The 18,073-nt window shown below is 39.5% G+C and overlaps 2 protein-coding genes and 1 long non-coding RNA gene across 10 annotated transcripts in view; 2 read left to right on the forward strand and 1 right to left on the reverse strand.

The window, feature by feature from the left end:
- pyd (zonula occludens-like protein polychaetoid) overlaps positions 1-18,073 on the forward strand; it is a 121,891-nt gene that overhangs the window by 1,818 nt on the left and 102,000 nt on the right. The window lies entirely within an intron of this gene.
- LOC111510567 (heat shock protein 68) lies at positions 374-15,797 on the forward strand. Its single transcript, XM_074171560.1, has 4 exons — positions 374-1,240; positions 7,254-7,566; positions 12,501-13,063; positions 15,081-15,797. Exons 1-4 carry the CDS (start codon positions 745-747, stop codon positions 15,605-15,607), a joined length of 1,899 nt encoding a protein of 632 aa, XP_074027661.1. The 5' UTR covers positions 374-744; the 3' UTR covers positions 15,608-15,797.
- LOC141480844 (uncharacterized) lies at positions 15,926-16,723 on the reverse strand. 2 transcript variants are annotated; one of them, XR_012464596.1, is made up of 3 exons: positions 16,540-16,723; positions 16,151-16,381; positions 15,926-16,041 (listed from the first exon to the last, which is right to left on the reverse strand). It is a non-coding gene; the product is annotated as an uncharacterized lncRNA (long non-coding RNA). The 2 variants fall into 2 exon arrangements; XR_012464597.1 differs by having other exon boundaries at positions 16,160-16,381; positions 16,540-16,722.

Here is an 18,073-nt window from a genome sequence, read left to right on the forward strand (position 1 = left end):
TTTTCCCCAGATTTACAAATTTCAAACTTTAAAACATTGAATTTTGTCCTATTGATTAAATTTCATACGGTCTTCTTTGAGTTATACAATTATGGTTCTGTTTATTAGTGAGCTCATTTTTTCAATATTCTTTTATCATAATTACTTTACAATGAAGTTGCCAGTTTTCCTCGAATATATTCAGTGAATTATCATGCATTTTCATTCAACATCATTTTAAAGTTTTTTTTTTTGTATAAGTTCAAACATGTTTATAAAAAGATCGCATTCAGCAATTGTAAAGACTGGCGTAAAATAATTACTTACATGTACTTTGAATGCTGATCTATTTTGAAACAGCTACCTACATTGTCCGTCCTATAAAATTTAAAGGTGATTCGCTGAAAATGTCAATTATATGCTCACATTGTTGTTGCAATTGAAATAGAACTCCTCAAAGTACCTGCGCACTTTGCAGAATCAGTGTACTTGAAAATCCATACAATGCGCCAAATATATTTAGGTTACCAAAATGCAGTTTTATCCTCCAAGATCGATTGTAAGAATTTCAGTCACTTGAATGTATAAAACGTCGAAGTTGAAAAAGTAATAAAAAAGTTTCGGTTAGTTACGAACTTTACCGATCCTGAACGATCCCGTCAAATAACGTCAGAATCTGAAGAGCGGTCTTCAATACGTCAGTCAAATCCTTGAACGTACGAAAACAAATTCTAAGTTTCAAAAAGTGTCGAAAAGTGTTTGAAAATGGTGAAACCTCCCGCAATTGGAATCGATCTCGGCACAACTTATTCTTGCGTCGGAGTCTGGCAGAGTGGCAAAGTTGAAATCATCGCCAACGACCAAGGAAACCGGACGACCCCTAGCTATGTGGCTTTTACCGATACTGAAAGACTCATCGGAGATGCTGCTAAGAACCAAGTGGCTATGAACCCCAGTAACTCCGTTTTTGACGCCAAGAGGTTGATAGGACGCAAATATAACGATCCCAAGATCCAGCAAGATTTGAAACACTGGCCTTTCAAAGTGATCAGCGACGATGGCAAGCCCAAGATCCAAGTAGAATTCAAGGGGGAAATCAAGAGATTCGCTCCTGAGGAGATCAGTTCCATGATTCTCACCAAAATGAAGGAGACAGCCAGTGCGTATCTTGGTCAAGACGTGAGAGACGCCGTTATAACGGTTCCCGCTTATTTCAACGATTCTCAAAGACAGGCGACAAAAGACGCGGGAACGATTGCAGGTTGGTACACAATATTGATTCATTTTTATTTATGTAAGTCCTTGAGTGTCCTTGCATGTTGTATGTCGAACTGAGGACGGTGGAGCGGAAATTGTTAGTCCACGCAAGAGTAGTTTGACATTTATCCGGTCAGTTCAGACATTCGATGGTACAAAAATTCGCAACCAGCTCAAAGTTGGTAGGATTGTTCAAATCACCATCATAAATGACATTAGAAAAACCTCATCGATCCGATACCTGGAAAAAAATTTACGGCTAACTTATACTTAGACTGTAGGTTAGACTGACTTAGGTTAGGTTGTGTTAGGTTAGGTTGACTTATGGAATCTCAATCTAATTTCAAGAAACTTGGCAATGAGTGAATGAAAAGGTATAGAAAAAAGTGCGATGATATGGAAAAAGATGTGTTGAATAAAAAATATGTGAATTGCAATCGTTTATTGCTTAAAAAAAGTGTTAAAATATGACATCAGACAAACATTATTATTATTACTCGGGGTCATAGGTCACTGGAACGGGGTTTTCGCGATTTTTAGCAAAACGGTCAGTTTCATCATGGAATTAGTTCAGACAAAAATTGTAGATCAGATAATTATCTATATCTATGAAAAATGCCTGGGTACTTTTTTCCTAAGAGCTACCATTTATGAGAAATGATGATTCAAAAATTTGCACACGTTTCCATACCACCTTTAAGGTAGTGGTTTTCCCGGTAGGCCTCAATCGGAAATATTCTTCTCGAAAAGTATATGTATATACAGAGTCAAAATCAAGTACTATTTTTACACGCAATAACTGGCTGTGATACATCTGCATGTTTCAGGAGGTACCCCTCCTGCACCCCAACATTTTTTAAAATGTTTGAAAAACAATAGTTTTAAAAAAGAGTTATTCAACTCCACAAGAAGTTATCACCAACGGAATTCGCTTTCTTCTTTTTATGTGTGGAGCTCCTAAAAAACTACGTGCCTAGATGAGTTTCGATATGCAGGTTTCCTTAAAAATACTCGAAATGAAAAACAAGTGCAATTAGCTTATCTTCCTCCAACCTCAGCGGCTTTTCATCAACATCTTTCACGGGTATTAACACCAAGTTGAAGTATGGCTTGGTTATCAGCTAGACCCAAAAGATTGGGGTTGGAAGTCGATCGACAATACATTAGAACCAGTTCAACTGCGCCGGAAAACTGCTAAACATAATTTTTTGCAACTGTAAAAAGGAATGTAGAGCTGAATGTGTTTGCAAAAAAGTTGGACTCAACACAATTGAGGGTTAGTTGCTTGCACCCAGGATGAAGAAGAAGAACAAGGAAAAGAAGAAGAACAAGAAGAAGAAGAAGAAGAACAAGAAGAGGAAGCAAAAGTATCAGAGAATTATGAAACATTTTCAACCCTTGCCAGTATCTTTTATTATTCAATAGTTTCAAATTAAACAGAATCACAATAGATACGTTGAATAAGCTCACCGAGGAAACCGTTAAAAAAGGCGCTAAGTACACTATCTCAAAGGTGGCATATTATCACGATTACAACTCTTCCAACTTTTTGAATCGTTGAAACGGTGGCTCTTACGACAAAAAGCTTTCTAACATTTTTTATAGATAATCTGATCTACAATTTTTGTTAAAACTAATTTTATGATAAAACTGACCGTTTTGTTGAAAATCGCGAAAAGCCTGTTTTCGTGAATTTTAACCCCGAGTAAATTTTTTTCCAGATATCTGATCGTTGAGGATTTTTTAGATTTCAATTATAATAGTGTTTTGAACAACCCTACCAATTTTGAACTGGGTGCGAATTTTTGTACTTTCACTTTTATTTTTGAGTCTAATTTGACCGAATAATCGATTTTTGTTCGTGGTAAATGAAGCTTCATAATACGCCCTCGCATTACAATGCTGCATAAGTAGAGGATGAGGGGTGAATTGGCGCAGTACGCCCGACTCACGACTGGTAGGTCCTGAGTTCGATCCCAACGTCGACCAGATATTTTTCTCGAGAGAATTTATCTTGTTGAAGTTGGGATGATTCTGCAACGTTACATGGCTGACGGACTCCGAATAGCCATGATGCTCCCTAGGTGGCTTGGGGATATATTAACATTGACTACCCAGAACACGGGACTAATAACCAGGAGAAACAAAAAGTAGAGGTTGGACCACTTGTTTGCATTTCTCATCCTCTTTCTCTCTCTCTCTTTGAGTGAGTGATCACTCAACTACATTTTTTTGGGCTCTGGTGTGCTTTGCAACGGAAGATTCAGAGAAATACGGAAAGAGATTTCTCATTCAGCAGTCGATGATGAATTCTGGCTTCACAACAGCCGGCCGAGAAAAATATTTTGTGATAAGCGAAGTTTGAGAGAGAAAAAACAAATTCCCTTATAGTACGAAAGTACTATAAGTACCAGCGTTTCGTCTGCTATTGCGGCAACCATCTTCAGTGATGTAGACGTTGGCTACGAGGACCAAGGTAATACCTCCTAGTCTTAGCAACGACTGACTTAGTCATTGTTGAGAGTCGCCGCGTCGCTAAAACCTCGAGATACTAACGCCGTGCTCGCAGTCAACGCCAACACCACTGAAGATGTCTGCCGCAATAGCAGACGAAACGTTTGATACTACAAGTTCTAAATACTAAAATCCGGACCGGATTTTATTCTCTATAATCGTAACCCTGGCTGGCATAAGCCCATACAAATCGACCATAGTAGCATTCACCAAAAGGACTAAAACGGTGGGTCTCGGAAAGCGGAGGTAGCACTGATGCTCGCCAGACGCACCTATGGAAAAACATGGGGGCTAAAAGCAGACATGGTATATTGGCCATACATGACGGTGGTTAAACCCATGATAACATACGCATCACTGGTCTGGTGGCCAAAGATGAAGCAGGCGACCGCTATCAACAAACTAGGCAAGATGCAAAAACTTGCATGTTTGGGAATGACGGGAGCAATGAGAACTACCCCAACAGCTGCATTGGAGATGCTCCTGAATCTACCTCCTTTATACTTTGTGATAATGGGGGAGGCCAGGATGGGCTAATTTAGACTGGAAAACCCATCGAACTACAAAAGGTCGGACCGAACAGAAATTTCGGAACAAGTGGAGGAGCACATATTGAATATGTACACGGACCACATGACAATGAAGTACACTTTTAACACAAACTTCACGGCCAAAATCATGAGCCGTGAAGTTTGGACGACCATTAGTCATCCCGAAAACATGTTTGGAAAAAACACCTGGTATACAGATGGATCGAAGACCAAACATGGAACGGGAGTTGGAATATACCGAGCGGATAGAAATTTAAACTACAGTTATCCGCTAGGACTATACACATCCGTCTTTCAGGCGGAAGTGTAAGCTATCTTGCAGTGTGCAAGGCTTATCAAATTGGGACCTCAAAGAAATGAGCGGATAAATATTTCAACAGTCAGCAAGAGCGCACTAGGGGCTCTGACAAACCCGAAGGTGACATCAAAACTGGTCTGGGAATGCCATGAAGAACTGAATGAACTTGCAAACAGGAACAAATTAACTTTGTACTGGGTGCCAGGGCATTCAGGAATCACAGGTAATGCTAAAGCTGATGAATGCGCTAGACACGGATCATCAACTTCATATATAGGTCCTGAACCAGCTCTGGGGGTACCAAAATCATTGGTACGAAACCAGATTAGGACATGGACCAATGAGAAGCACACAGACTACTGGACAAAAGTACCTGGCAACAAACACAGTAGAACCTTCATTAGGGAACCGTCCGAGAAAAGAACCGAAGAACTATTTCAATATAGTAGGGATCGGCTCAGAATAATTACAGGGTTACTAACCGGTCATTGTCCGCTTATAGGATACCTGAATAAAATGGGTCTGTACAACGGAGACATCAGCTACAGATTATGCAACGAAGGGAATGAAACAGCTCTACACATCTTATGCGAATGTGAGGCACTGAATCATAGGAGGCAGGCAATATATTGACGTACAAAATTACGTCCAGAAGAATATGACGAACATCCAACAGGGAATCTGTACAAACTAGTACAGGGGAACGAGACTGATGGAATGGAATGGCTGCAGTGTTTTCTGGAGACTTGGACTAAATGGACAAGTCAGACAGCTCCCAAGGTACTAAAAAAACCCTGGCTGGGGAAGCCTTTTTGTGTTTTTTGTCGATCTCACTTACTTTTACTGAATAGCTGCGTTGGTTGGAGTGGAATCAAGAATATTTTGTTTGTTTTTAGGTCCTGTGCCTATCAGTTGAAGGCGTTCTTTTGGAAATATCATATTTGAGTCAAATGTTTTATTCAGAATAATATATTGTGTACTACGTGCTTCATTCACGTTTGTAATTTGAATTTTTATAAAGATATTACGCCTTGATAATTGTTCTAAAACTGACATTGACCTCGAACAGACCACATATTGGATCATGGCTAGAACCCTTTTGGATGCTGGTGTCATTTGGTTGCCTGCTTGCAATAGAAGCTGCAGTGAGAGAGATAGAAGACGATTGAGTTTTCTGTCTCATAGATGAGGTCCTAACAAGGAGATTTGTCATCGTCTCCAACAGTCTTTTCATTGGAAAAAACTAAGAATCCAATATATTGCTTTGCTGACACATCTTCACCGGCAGCAGGAGGTTGCATATCTCAAAGAGGTTCTAGAAGTGATTTCAAATAGGGGTGAAAGTAACCAGGTTCAATTCAATGCCACAAAAACCCAGGCATTGGTTTTCTCCAAGAAGATAAATGTCTCCGAACCGGATATAATAATGACGAAAATCAAGTAGTTTTCATAAAAGAGCTCTGAAACAACGCATTTTAAACTTATCATTTAACCATTTTCTTTAAAAAATTATTTAGAAACTTTAAAAAGAAGAATGAAATAATGCATTCAACATTTAAAGGGATTCGTTTCTATTTCACCATTTGGCAACATCGGTTATAGCTAATAAAGGACAATGAATCTGTTACCTGTATGAGACAAACAAAGATGACATATTTCAGAGGCGTGCTGTTCTGTTTACTTATGTTCCGAGTTCCGAGACATTCTGTGACATATGACATTTTGTGCAGCTAACCTATCTTCCTCTATATAAATGAATAACAAAACAACTGTTGTTTATGTGGCTTGTGGAGGTTGTATTGAACTATAATTTAAATTTTGCCTTGTTGATTTATAAAGATAATTTTCCTTTTTTAGAGTTGAATATCTAGGTACGTATAAATTATTTCAACTTGATATAGGTGCTGTTGCTAATATCTGAATTAGAGCGCCCATACACGAGCCACATTTTGCGGTCGGATCGACCACACAATTGCAGTCGCGTTCCAGCGAACTCAAGCCGCCCATAAGAAATACTGTACTACACGTACACGGACGTTCACAAAAGTCAAAACGGATGTCTGCAGTCAACTTACTGCTGATCTCCGCCGATATATCATCGCGGCATACGGCGTACACTAACCACAAACTTGCAGTCGTACCCAACAGCGTACACCGTGGTGTACTTTTTCTCATATTGGTCTCACAGCATTCAATCTTTGATGTCAGTTGCCTCAACTGCAAGTGCGGTTTATATGACCGCAAGTCGACCACAAAAATGTGGTTGGATCAACCGCGAAGTGCAGTCAACGTAACCACAATGTTGTGGTTGTCTCCGAGCAAATATGTGGTCCGTGTTCGGCCGGACTTGAAAATTAAAACCCAACATTTGAAACATCATTTTGAATACTTTTCGAAGTGAATTTGAAAAACTCATGAAATAAACTCAACTTTATTTTGTTCAAACTTGCATTTGCTGTAATAATCCAAATTGAGGAACATTCTCCATTGCGCTTTCTGCTTCGATAAGTTTGTTGGGGGTTGAAATGGACACCAATTTGTCTTGGCCATCCGCCTGATTGCAGACGCGAACCTTGCAGCCTTGGTTGTTTGGAACATCGAAGAAAGGTTCTATAGATACTTTCACGGGAAGTAAAATCAATATTATCTTCCAGGTATAAATGTTCTTCGAATTATAAACGAACCCACAGCGGCGGCTTTGGCGTACGGTCTCGACAAAAACTTGACAGGAGAAAAAATCGTGTTAATCTTCGACTTAGGTGGCGGCACTTTCGATGTGTCCATCCTAGCCATTTCTGAAGGGTCTCTTTTCGAAGTAAAATCAACAGCTGGCGATACGCATTTGGGAGGAGAAGATTTCGACAACCGTTTGGTTAACCATTTCGCGGAGGAATTCAAGAGAAAATTCAGGAAGGATCTAACGAAAAATCCAAGGGCGTTGAGAAGGCTGAGGACTGCTGCCGAGAGGTAAGTTTCTTTAGACTTGGAAGCTCGGGCTGGCCCTATAATTTCAATTTTTGGTGCGCCGGCAGAATATAAATTTGGTCCCCCTCCAGAAATTTTACTGCATATCACATATGCTCTCATATAGTAAATACAATAAAGTACAAAAACTAAAAAAAGTTGTATTGAAAATTCGAACAATTTGAGTAACTAGTGATGGTTTGGAAACGTTTTGGAGGAATACTGAAAATTAGGAAAGGTAGATGGAAGTTGAATTGTCAATATTTTTTTCAGAAAAATATGAGATTATGCCGCCGATGATAATTTTAAAATATTTATCACATTTATCAGTAAGCTGGTAATAAACTGGGAAACTTACATAAAAAAGGTTATTAATAAAAGGAATTATTAATATCAGTTTCTTTCAAAAGTTTCGTCCGTTTTAATGTCATGGGTTTTTATGGCTCTATATCTCACTTAATATTTGTTCTACTACTACTCTACCTACACATTGATGCTGGGTACTTTTTTCCAAATTTTAATTTTTTGTCTCTTCTCATTTTATTACTATATGATGTCGTTAAGCGACTTTCGGCTAACTTTCCTCTACGAAAAGAAAAAAATTATATAACAAAATAGGCAAAGAACAATAAAACCCAAAAAATAAAAATAAAACCATAACCAAAAAAAAATTAGATATTTGTTCCTTCGCCGGACATTACTATAATATACGAGAGTGACGAAATACTCTAGCTTGGCCGATGATTTCTGACCGCTAAATATCTATAAGGAAATTATTAGGTCCACTCTGTATACAAATTTATTATAGCTAACTCCTTCCCATAATCATAAAATGTTTTGTACACAATGTACATTCAACTCACCGCTGCCTTTTTCCTGCTTCTGCCTTCTTTACATTTTTTGCACTACACTGTTCGATTTCCGCTCAAACCTTACAAGCTCCTTTATGCCTATGTCAGAATAAAATACTATCCAAAAATCGCGCTAACCGCCTGTTTTTTTTTTCAAAATCAAAAAAAAATCGAAATTGAAGATTTAACCCAAGAAAAATATCACCCAAAACTTTCGCACCACTCTGAGACCGCTGCCTCAGGCAAAGAGCTCTCAGAACTCTCTGTCTTTTCTCCTTCCAAAAGCCAGGAAGAGATATCACGGATTCATCGTTCCTCCTTCTCTCAAACCGTTCTTTCTAACAGTCGGCCACGTGCAACGGAGGTCATCAGAAAAACCTATTTAGCTGAATCGACAAAACTTTCAATGCTGGGATATTGATATGCCCATATTCACATCTTGAGCTACGTGACAAATATATCTGACTGTGCATCTTTTCAAAACACGCCGATGGATAGTGTTTATACAAACACTCTCGGTCCCTCGGCCATAATTTTACATTGTATGAGAGACAGATCCGGCGTTTCAAAAATCTGAATTAAAGAAATCTGTCTTTTCTCGAAATCAGAGTATATATTACCAAACATTGCTTTCGATAGGTATTACAAGGATTTTTTTTTGGATCGTCACGTGTGATGGAAAGTTGATCCTTTACGACATCAGGAGAAGTTCAGGACAGTAGTTAGACATCGATGAGCCTTCCAAAAAAGACCATGGTTACTATATGGAGGTCAGCGGCTGGTGTGATGCACTGTAAGTTTCTGCAACCGGGCCAAACCACCACAGCAGAGTCATCGTGTGAGGAAATTGACGAAATGTACCAACAACTGCATCGGCAGCAGCCGGCATGGTGAACAGAAAAGTCCGATCCTGTTCCACAACAACGCCCATCCGCACAAGTTCTGTCTCACACACCATACTCCCCAGACCTGTCGCCAACCGACTACCATCTATTCAATCACTTCGATCAAATTCTCACCGGTAGAACCTTCGACAATCAGGACCAGGCACAAACGGCCTTTGTCGACTCCATCGAATCCCAAACAAACACATTTGGTGCTGACGGATTTAATCGACTTGTGTTACGTCGGCAAAAGTTCATTGATTCAAATGGGGCTTATTCCGATTAAGTTGAATAAGTTTTTACTGATATATTACAGTTTAAAGTAGATATATTCTAAGCTCTTTTCCATGTAAAATATTCTGTCAAGAACTATCGACCTACTACACTCCTCTCTTAACAAGGAGATCCAATAAATTTCAGCATTTCATTCCACAGAGCTACTGAGTACAACTCAAATGACACAGCTTCACAAAGTTGGCCCTTCAAAATTCAATTTTGGAATCAATTGATATCAGGGGAAAGTTTTTCTGACATCAACTGTAAAGTAGGGAGGGTGAGTGTCAGCCTACAGCACTTAGGTCACATGTGACCCATTGTACATCTTCCCGAGGAGTTGTCCTCCTAGGTCATCGTCCTTCCTGTCCTTTCCAGGTAGGTGGACAGGTTACTGGGAGACATCTCCTTTATATCGGCAGGTTTAGGCCAAGACTCGTCGAACACACACTCTTTTATTGACGATAACTCCAGGAAGATGAGACTGACAGTCTCATCTTCCTGTTCACACATCCTGCATAGAGGTGTGTCCACTAGACCATATTATGGACGTGTTTCCTTAGTTGACAGTGGCCAGTCAGATATCCAACTGCTGAGCGTAGATTTTTCCTGGTCATCGCCAGATGACCAAGATTGTATCCTTTGATTCCATCCCATCTCTTTAGGGATTGAGCATGGGCGTAACATTTGGCTAGTTCAGCAATTGTCTTAATCATCAGGCCGTAGGTGCCGCTGGGTCCTAAAATTCTTAGTCCATCCGCTTCCTTGGCTAAATAGTCGGCAATGCGATTACCTTTACTCCTGTCGTGCCCTTTAACATACCTCAGGGTGCTGTTCGAGGTCATCGGACAGCAAACCATGATGGTTAAACCTCTGAAGAAGCTAGCCAGTCGTGCCATCGAAACGTCAGGAAGAAGTTCCAGAAATCCACGGCTTTCAAACTCGAAAAACAGTGACACTGAAAACCTCAGCGGAGAAAGTCTAAACCATTCTGTCTAATAGGGTTTGTCTGCTGTCAGTGCAGATAGTTATGATGTTGCCAGAAATTCCTTTCCTGGTTATTTCTTTTGTGGCGATTGAGATACCAGCCAGTTCTGTTTGGACCACGCTGGTAATTTTTCCCCATTCATCGCTTAATCCTTAGGCTTAGTGATCTGGAGTACACTCCACATCCTGAGCCTTCTTCTGAGACTCTGTGTTTTGTTTTATTTGTATTTTGTAGGGTTTATTAAACACAATTGCATCACTGGATGCCTGCAGCAGAGGTTGCGCAGTAAACGCTTCTCGCCATAACCCAGCCTCAACTGACCTATTCCTACTTCGAGGTGTACACCAACCGTGCACAATCGTAACATGGCCATTAACGCAACCTCTTTAACATACAGGTCCAGAGGTTGATTCCATTGCCGTGGTTGGTGTTGTTCTCATAGCTCCTGTGATGTTTAAACAAGGCAGTCGCTGTATTTGGTTCAGCATGGTTCATAAATTGAAGATCTAAACAAAATACGCCCAAAAGATTTTGATTCTTGCACCATCTATCAATATGTATGAAAAGTTGGGTCAGTCTCATTTTCAGCGTCGAGAGTGTTTGTTTCGCAAAAGAAAAGCGAATCGGTTTAAACACCAGGGTTTCTTTGCAACTTTGTTCAAAATTTATCTTCCTTTGATGGGGGGGTTGAAAAAGCCTGTTAGAACATGTTTGAAGTGGTTCAAAATTGTAGACAGCTTGTGGATTCTTGTAAGGCAGCACATATTTTGTCGATGAGGCATGTGCATTCTTTAATCTTCCCGACTGTAAATAAGAAATCCCAATGTTGAAGTAGTTACAGCCTAATAATATGTCAGCAGGTTTGACTCATATTAACATCGCTGTTTCTACTTTCAACTGTATTTGAACGACATGCAAGTCAGCAACCACATCTCCCCCCCACCAAGATGGCTATTATGGAAAGATTCAAACCACAAATATCTCTAAAAGTAAGAGGCTAGATTAGATTTTGAAACATAAATAATGGGCTCCACAATAGTAATATTTGCCCTTCACTTAATCTTTTGTGTTACTCTCATCTTTTTCGAGAATAACTCGAACTTCACTCAATTTAATATTCTATAATATTGGTAAGGAATGCAAATAGCGAAAAACCTATAGAAAACGAGATATTTGCAGAAATTTGCAAACAATCGATATGTAGATTTTGAAACAAAAATCTATTTAAAATCTGTTTTTCCGTTAATCAGTTGTCGCCCCCATACGAACGGCAACTCTCAGAAGTTGAGAAACTTGTGCGAGTTAAGGACTAACGATGTCTTGCCTTTTAACATGTGATTCCCAACACGGTTGCAGAATCATCCCAGCTTCAACCAGATAATTTCTCTCGGGAAAAATATCTGGTCGAAGCGGGAATCGAACACACGGCCATCCGATCATGAGTCGGGCGCACTACCACCGCGGCCAATTCCACAACTTTTAGGATGTCAAAATGCAAGTAAGTCCATTCGTGTTTATAGCTCGGTATCTCAAATTCTGAGGTGAACTTACTGAGATGACTGGAATAAAAACAAATTTATACTACAGAATATAACCATGAAACTTCTGAAACTCCAAATGTATTATCATAATGTAATATCACCATTTGAAAACTCCATCTGCAGAAAACTAAATCCATGAATGTCAAAGATAAACGACGCTGTTCGTGTATCAATTCTTCTATCTATCCCTCCCATAGATGTCGCCTTCGTCAGGAGATATATCATTGCCATTTCCTATTTAGGCTTTTCCATTAAGCTCAACGCTTCATTCGTGTTCCAGCGCAGTACCACTGATGAAGTCTTTGATAGGTAGTAAAGGCACTGTCTTGTGTTGGAGCACTGGTGCTTTGTTTTTGAGCTTAGCTTTCATCAAAATAATGCATTGTTTTTATTTTTATAGAGCTAAAAGGACCTTGAGCTCTAGCACCGAAGCCACATTGGAAATCGATGCTCTTTACGAAGGTATCGACTTCTACACAAAAATATCAAGAGCCCGATTCGAAGAACTGAACTCGGACCTCTTCAAATCCACCTTGCAACCCGTGGAAAAGGCCCTGAACGACGCCCAAATCTCCAAGAGTAACGTCAACGACGTCGTCCTGGTCGGAGGATCGACGCGCATCCCCAAAATCCAGTCCCTCCTTCAGAACTACTTCAACGGAAAGAGCTTGAATCTGAGCATCAATCCGGACGAAGCGGTCGCCTATGGTGCCGCTGTCCAAGCGGCCATCCTCAGCGGCGATACCAGCTCCAAGATACAGGATGTTCTGCTGGTGGACGTCACTCCGTTATCTCTGGGAATCGAGACAGCCGGAGGTGTGATGTCGAAGATCATTGACAGGAACACGAGGATTCCTTGCAAGCAAAGCCAAACGTTCACGACGTACTCCGATAAGCAACCCGCAGTTACGATTCAGGTGTTTGAGGGGGAAAGGGCTATGACGAAGGATAATAATTTGCTGGGTGAGTTGTGTTATGTGACTCCTAGTGGTGGGAAACTAATTATTCTTCTTATCTATGCTACTCGGGCGCCATTTAAAGTATTCAAGTTTCCGGGAGACACTGCAACCTCATGAGCTTATGGCGTTCATCCCACAATCTTTGATTGGGATGATTGTTATATTTTTCTGACCATGATTTTAATTGTCCATGAACTGCTTGTCTTTCAGTACATCACATTGACATAATAGATGACATGCTTTCTCTGTTAACTGTTCAGATATTCTCCAAACAAGCAAGATCCAGTAAGTAACCTTGTAAATATTTAGAGCCATTTCCTGCTGTGTTGAAGTAGTTATTTTTTCAGACTTTTTGAAGGTTTTTCCATATGTAGTTGTTTAGTAGGCCCTTTTTCTTCCAGTCTTAAAGTAACTTATATGCATGGTATACACATTTTGGTAAGAGGTTATTTCGAAATTAATCTGTTTAAAAAATCTGTTTAAAATCTGTTTTTCCGTTAACCAGCTGTCGCACCCCTACGAACGACAACCCTCAGAAGTCGAAACTTGTGCGAGCTAAGGATTAACGAGGTCTTACCTTTTAACGTGTGATTCCTAACACGTTCTTTCTTCCTTTGGAAGTTTCCCATACTATTTGTATAAATATGGAGGAGTAGAAAACCAAATCTTCCTTTCCGAATCTGAAGATCATACTGGCTTGATGTCATTATACAGAAATCTTAGCCGGACAAAGCCGTCATTGTTGAACCATTGCGACTACCCGGACATAATGTCTGGAGTTGTCATTGTTATCGATGTAGGCGAACCTTTCCAGTGCCGAAGCTCACTGAAATAACTCGTTCAGCCCTTTCAGTAGAAAAATGAAAAGAGCCCCAATCAATTTGCTTCACTTCAATATTTGATCAAGTTATAGAGTCCAATGTTCTCATCATGAGATTTTCTTTTCGAGAAATAGTCTCTCAAGCTTTTTCTCTTGCATTGTGGATGTCCAACAGTCATACTGCAAGGCGCAGAACGCGACAGGATGGGAACATACCGGGACGGAAACATACCGGAACGGGAACATGTCGGGACGGGAACACGCCGGGACGGAAAGAAGACGTAAAGTTTCGTATAGTTTGTTATGTTGCAATCTCTACTCAAAGAGAAACACTTTCTTTGCCTGTCCCAGGCCGTTCTCCCACCATTGCTCCTTTCCTCCCATGCTTGACTTCGAATTTCAGTGCTCTACAAAGACACCACGAGATATTTCCGCATCTTTACTTCAGCCGATTTGATTGTCGCTATAAAAATATGAAGAATTGCGGGGAAAAATTGATGTGTGTCATCCAACAATTCCCTGTATTGTATGATTCATTCAATAAATTATATTTCGACGTAAAAGTTGCCATTACAGCATCCTCCTCACTGGATGAGCTGTCAGAATCCGACAGGGAAGTCATCGTAAACAATACTAGTATCGAGCTATTGAATACGGGATGGAAAATAAGAAGAGGAACCGAGCAGGAGGGAAAGGAAGAACGTGGGGAAACAGTACGTGGCATCCCGGCTTGCCGTAGTGTGCGAAGGAAGGGAAAGAACAGGCAACGTCCCGTCATGTTCTCGTCCTGTGCCGTCCCGCTCAATTGGTAGATGAAGTAACCTGCATCATCTCGATGTTGAAGGAAAGCGCACTTACTTTGGAACCATCTGCAACAAGCAGATCTTGTCGTTGGAAGAATGAAGTTGCTAAAATTAATGTATTTGTCGCAGCGAATTTTGACTATTAGTAGGAAAGAACTGAATCAGCTTGAAGTAAAGACCCATCTCGTAGTGTTATATTCTTGTATCTTCTCGCAATATATTTATGCTTATCTTTGAATAGAAATTATTATATTTTAGTGGTGTAACCAAAAACTCGGAACAACATTCATTTTTTGTTTCTTACATTTAGCCCTTCAGGGTTAAGTTATTTCAATAATTGGATTCTGGATTATTGACGAATACAACAAAGGGTTCCATGGATGAAATTTCATTTTCAGGAACCTTCGACTTGTGTGGCATCCCTCCTGCACCACGTGGCGTCCCCAAGATTGACGTAACTTTCGATCTCGATGCTAACGGGATCCTGAATGTATCCGCTTTGGAATCCGGCACCGGAAAAAGTAAACAAATCACCATCAAGAACGACAAAGGGCGGCTTTCTCAAAAAGATATACAGCGCATGCTTGCCGAAGCAGAACAGTACAGAGACGAGGACGAGAGGCAGAGGGAACGGGTTGCTAGCAGAAACAGCCTGGAGAGCTACGTGTTCAACGTCAAGCAGGCCTTGGACGAAGGTGGGAGCAAGCTGAGCAGCGAAGATAGAAGACGAGCTCAGAACGAATGTGACAACTGTATGCGCTGGTTGGACAACAATCTGATGGCCGAGAAAGACGAATTCGAGTATAAGCTGAAGGAGTTAACCAAAGTTTGTGGGCCTATAATGACCAAGATGCACCAGGGACATCGGGGTGGGAACAGATCTGGTGATCAGGATGGAGGTCCGACTATTGAAGAAGTTGATTAGGGAGCTGATTTTGAGAAGACCTCTACGTAGATCGACTTGTGATTCTTTGGGGTTCAAATTATTTAGTTTACCGCCTTTTTTATTTTCATATCGAGTCACTGCAAATGGTCAAATGTCCATTTTCTTTCCACAATTGTAGTTTGTTTATTGTATACACTCATTAAAAATAGCTGTGTCTCAGAACACATGATTTCTGATATTTTATTTGTATTTTCACATCATCTTTAACTTCAATGGACTAATCATATGAACAACTGTGTTTTAGTTATTTTAAGAAATTGAAAACCTGCTTACTGCATATCTTCATGTTTGTACAGGTTCTTTAAAACATTACATAAAACAAATGCTGGGCTCGTAGGCCATGGTCAAATTGAACTTGTAGTGCCCCGTTTCGTCTTCAATGCGACATACATCATCCGTGATATGTGCATTGTCTGCGAAGCAAATTATATATTGAAGTATCAGCAACGAAGACGTTGTTTTCTCTAATCATGATACCGGCCGTTGAAGCCTAAATTCTTATATAATTTGGGTTGAACATACATTGATTACCTCTTGAGATCCAGTGCATCACATCTGCATAAAACATGTCGAGCTGTCTCTGCCCTAAGGTTGTATTGCTTGCAACTATTGTCTTCTTCATAGTATCTATTTTGTTCAATGGGTAGAAATGTAATTATTCTGAGCTTATCCCTGCGGTGTTGAATCACTTGGGTGCATTAGGGTTCCAATGTGAGAAGTTCGATCTTCTCGCTCGCTGAGTTATGAATAACACTGTAATAGATATAGCTGAGTTTGCTTTTGTTATGGCATAATAATTATTCATGCCCGCACAATAACAAATGGCATACCTCAACGGTCGTAGATGCCCTGACACAAAATGAACAACATAGTATCTTTGACATTTTTCACCTAGTACATGAGGTACCTACCTACACTTCAATGTTAAAGCTAACTTTTGGTACGAGGAAGACTAATTAATGACTCTTCTGTGATTATGATTATTTATTGCACAGCTCTTCACTCCATTCCACACACTACCAATTATGACAACCATTACAAGTCCCAGTGCACCACACTATGTTATTATGAATGTGTCTACTCATTGTATGCCGGTAGATTACCTTGCATTAGACACCATGTACTATTGGTTGCCTAAAGAACAGTGAGAGAACAATTATAATTTCACACAATATTATACAGTATACACTATTTTCCATTAAAATTTTCGAGATGAATAAAAAAAAATTGCATTTAAATAAGTAATGACAAGTACACGGTATATATTAGATAGGAAAAAAATATTTAGCGAATAGGGTTACCCTGCTGTCAAACCAGTGAAATTTGGGTTGCATAACTTCATTAGATGAACCCGGCTTGTGGTGCAGTATTGACAAAGTATCTGAAAAATCTAGAACCCGAAATTAAAAACCAACTCGCAATACCTCGTGACTCATCGGTCAACACCGTCCGGTTTCCACTTCCAAGAATATTCAATTCGAATGTTGAATATTTTAGAACGGTTACAACTATTCTCTCTCCTCCGATACCCAATCCACCGCTCTCTTCTCCGTACAAACGTATCGGACTTTAAAGACAACAAAAAAAGCTCTTGCGTAGTGGCTGTATGCCAACAACCAGGCACTTGTTGCATGACGGAAGCATGATTTCGAATAATTAAGCCAACAGGAGAAAGTGAATATGTAAACACGTGAAATAACAAATATGATGGCTTGAAGCAATTTCATGTCTACGCGGGACTTGTTGTTTTCTGTCTGGTTGGTACAATTTAAGAGATGGACAAGTTGGTCCTTTAAGAGCAGAAAAGTGAAAAGTTACTGAAAAAAGTTTGGCGTCCTGAAACTGTAGGACCAATATTTGTAGTTTCAACTGAGGGGTGAAAATACGAATAAGAACGAGTTATTCGGTAAAGGCATGTAATACCCAATTCAAGCGTTTCAAAAAATCCACATGCACTTGTGGATAGTTGAATGAATGATAATCTTCTGGCAAATGATTTTTATCGCAATTTTACTCTAAATGCTGCTTTTATCATTTCCTCGAATTGAAGGTTTAACTGATGACTTTTGAACCTGAAGCCTGTTTTTGTGCCTTTTTTGGTGCTCTTCTTTGACGACTTTACAAATAAAAAATTTATTCATCATGCTATAAGTAAAAAAATAGCGAAAAACGTCAAAAATGCCTGTTGTTTTTATAAACAAATGCAAATAACAATTGATTAATAATAGTTACAAATTTGTTGAACACCTCATTCGAAAGATCTGTCAATTCTCTATAAAAATGTTTTCAATGTTTATTTTCATATCTGTAATAATATAATACCATAATAATGTAATAAAATAATAAATTGTTTAGTTAAAAAACAATAAAATTATGAAAAAAAACGATTTTTTGTTAATTTTTAGAGAAATGTCAATTATGATTTTTAAAATAGAAAACATTTCT

Source organism: Leptinotarsa decemlineata, unplaced genomic scaffold (assembly GCF_025532065.1).
Source record: "Leptinotarsa decemlineata unplaced genomic scaffold, Ldec_3_MD MMD2_tig00000010_RagTag_RagTag, whole genome shotgun sequence".
In the NCBI taxonomy this organism is placed as follows: domain Eukaryota; kingdom Metazoa; phylum Arthropoda; class Insecta; order Coleoptera; family Chrysomelidae; genus Leptinotarsa; species Leptinotarsa decemlineata.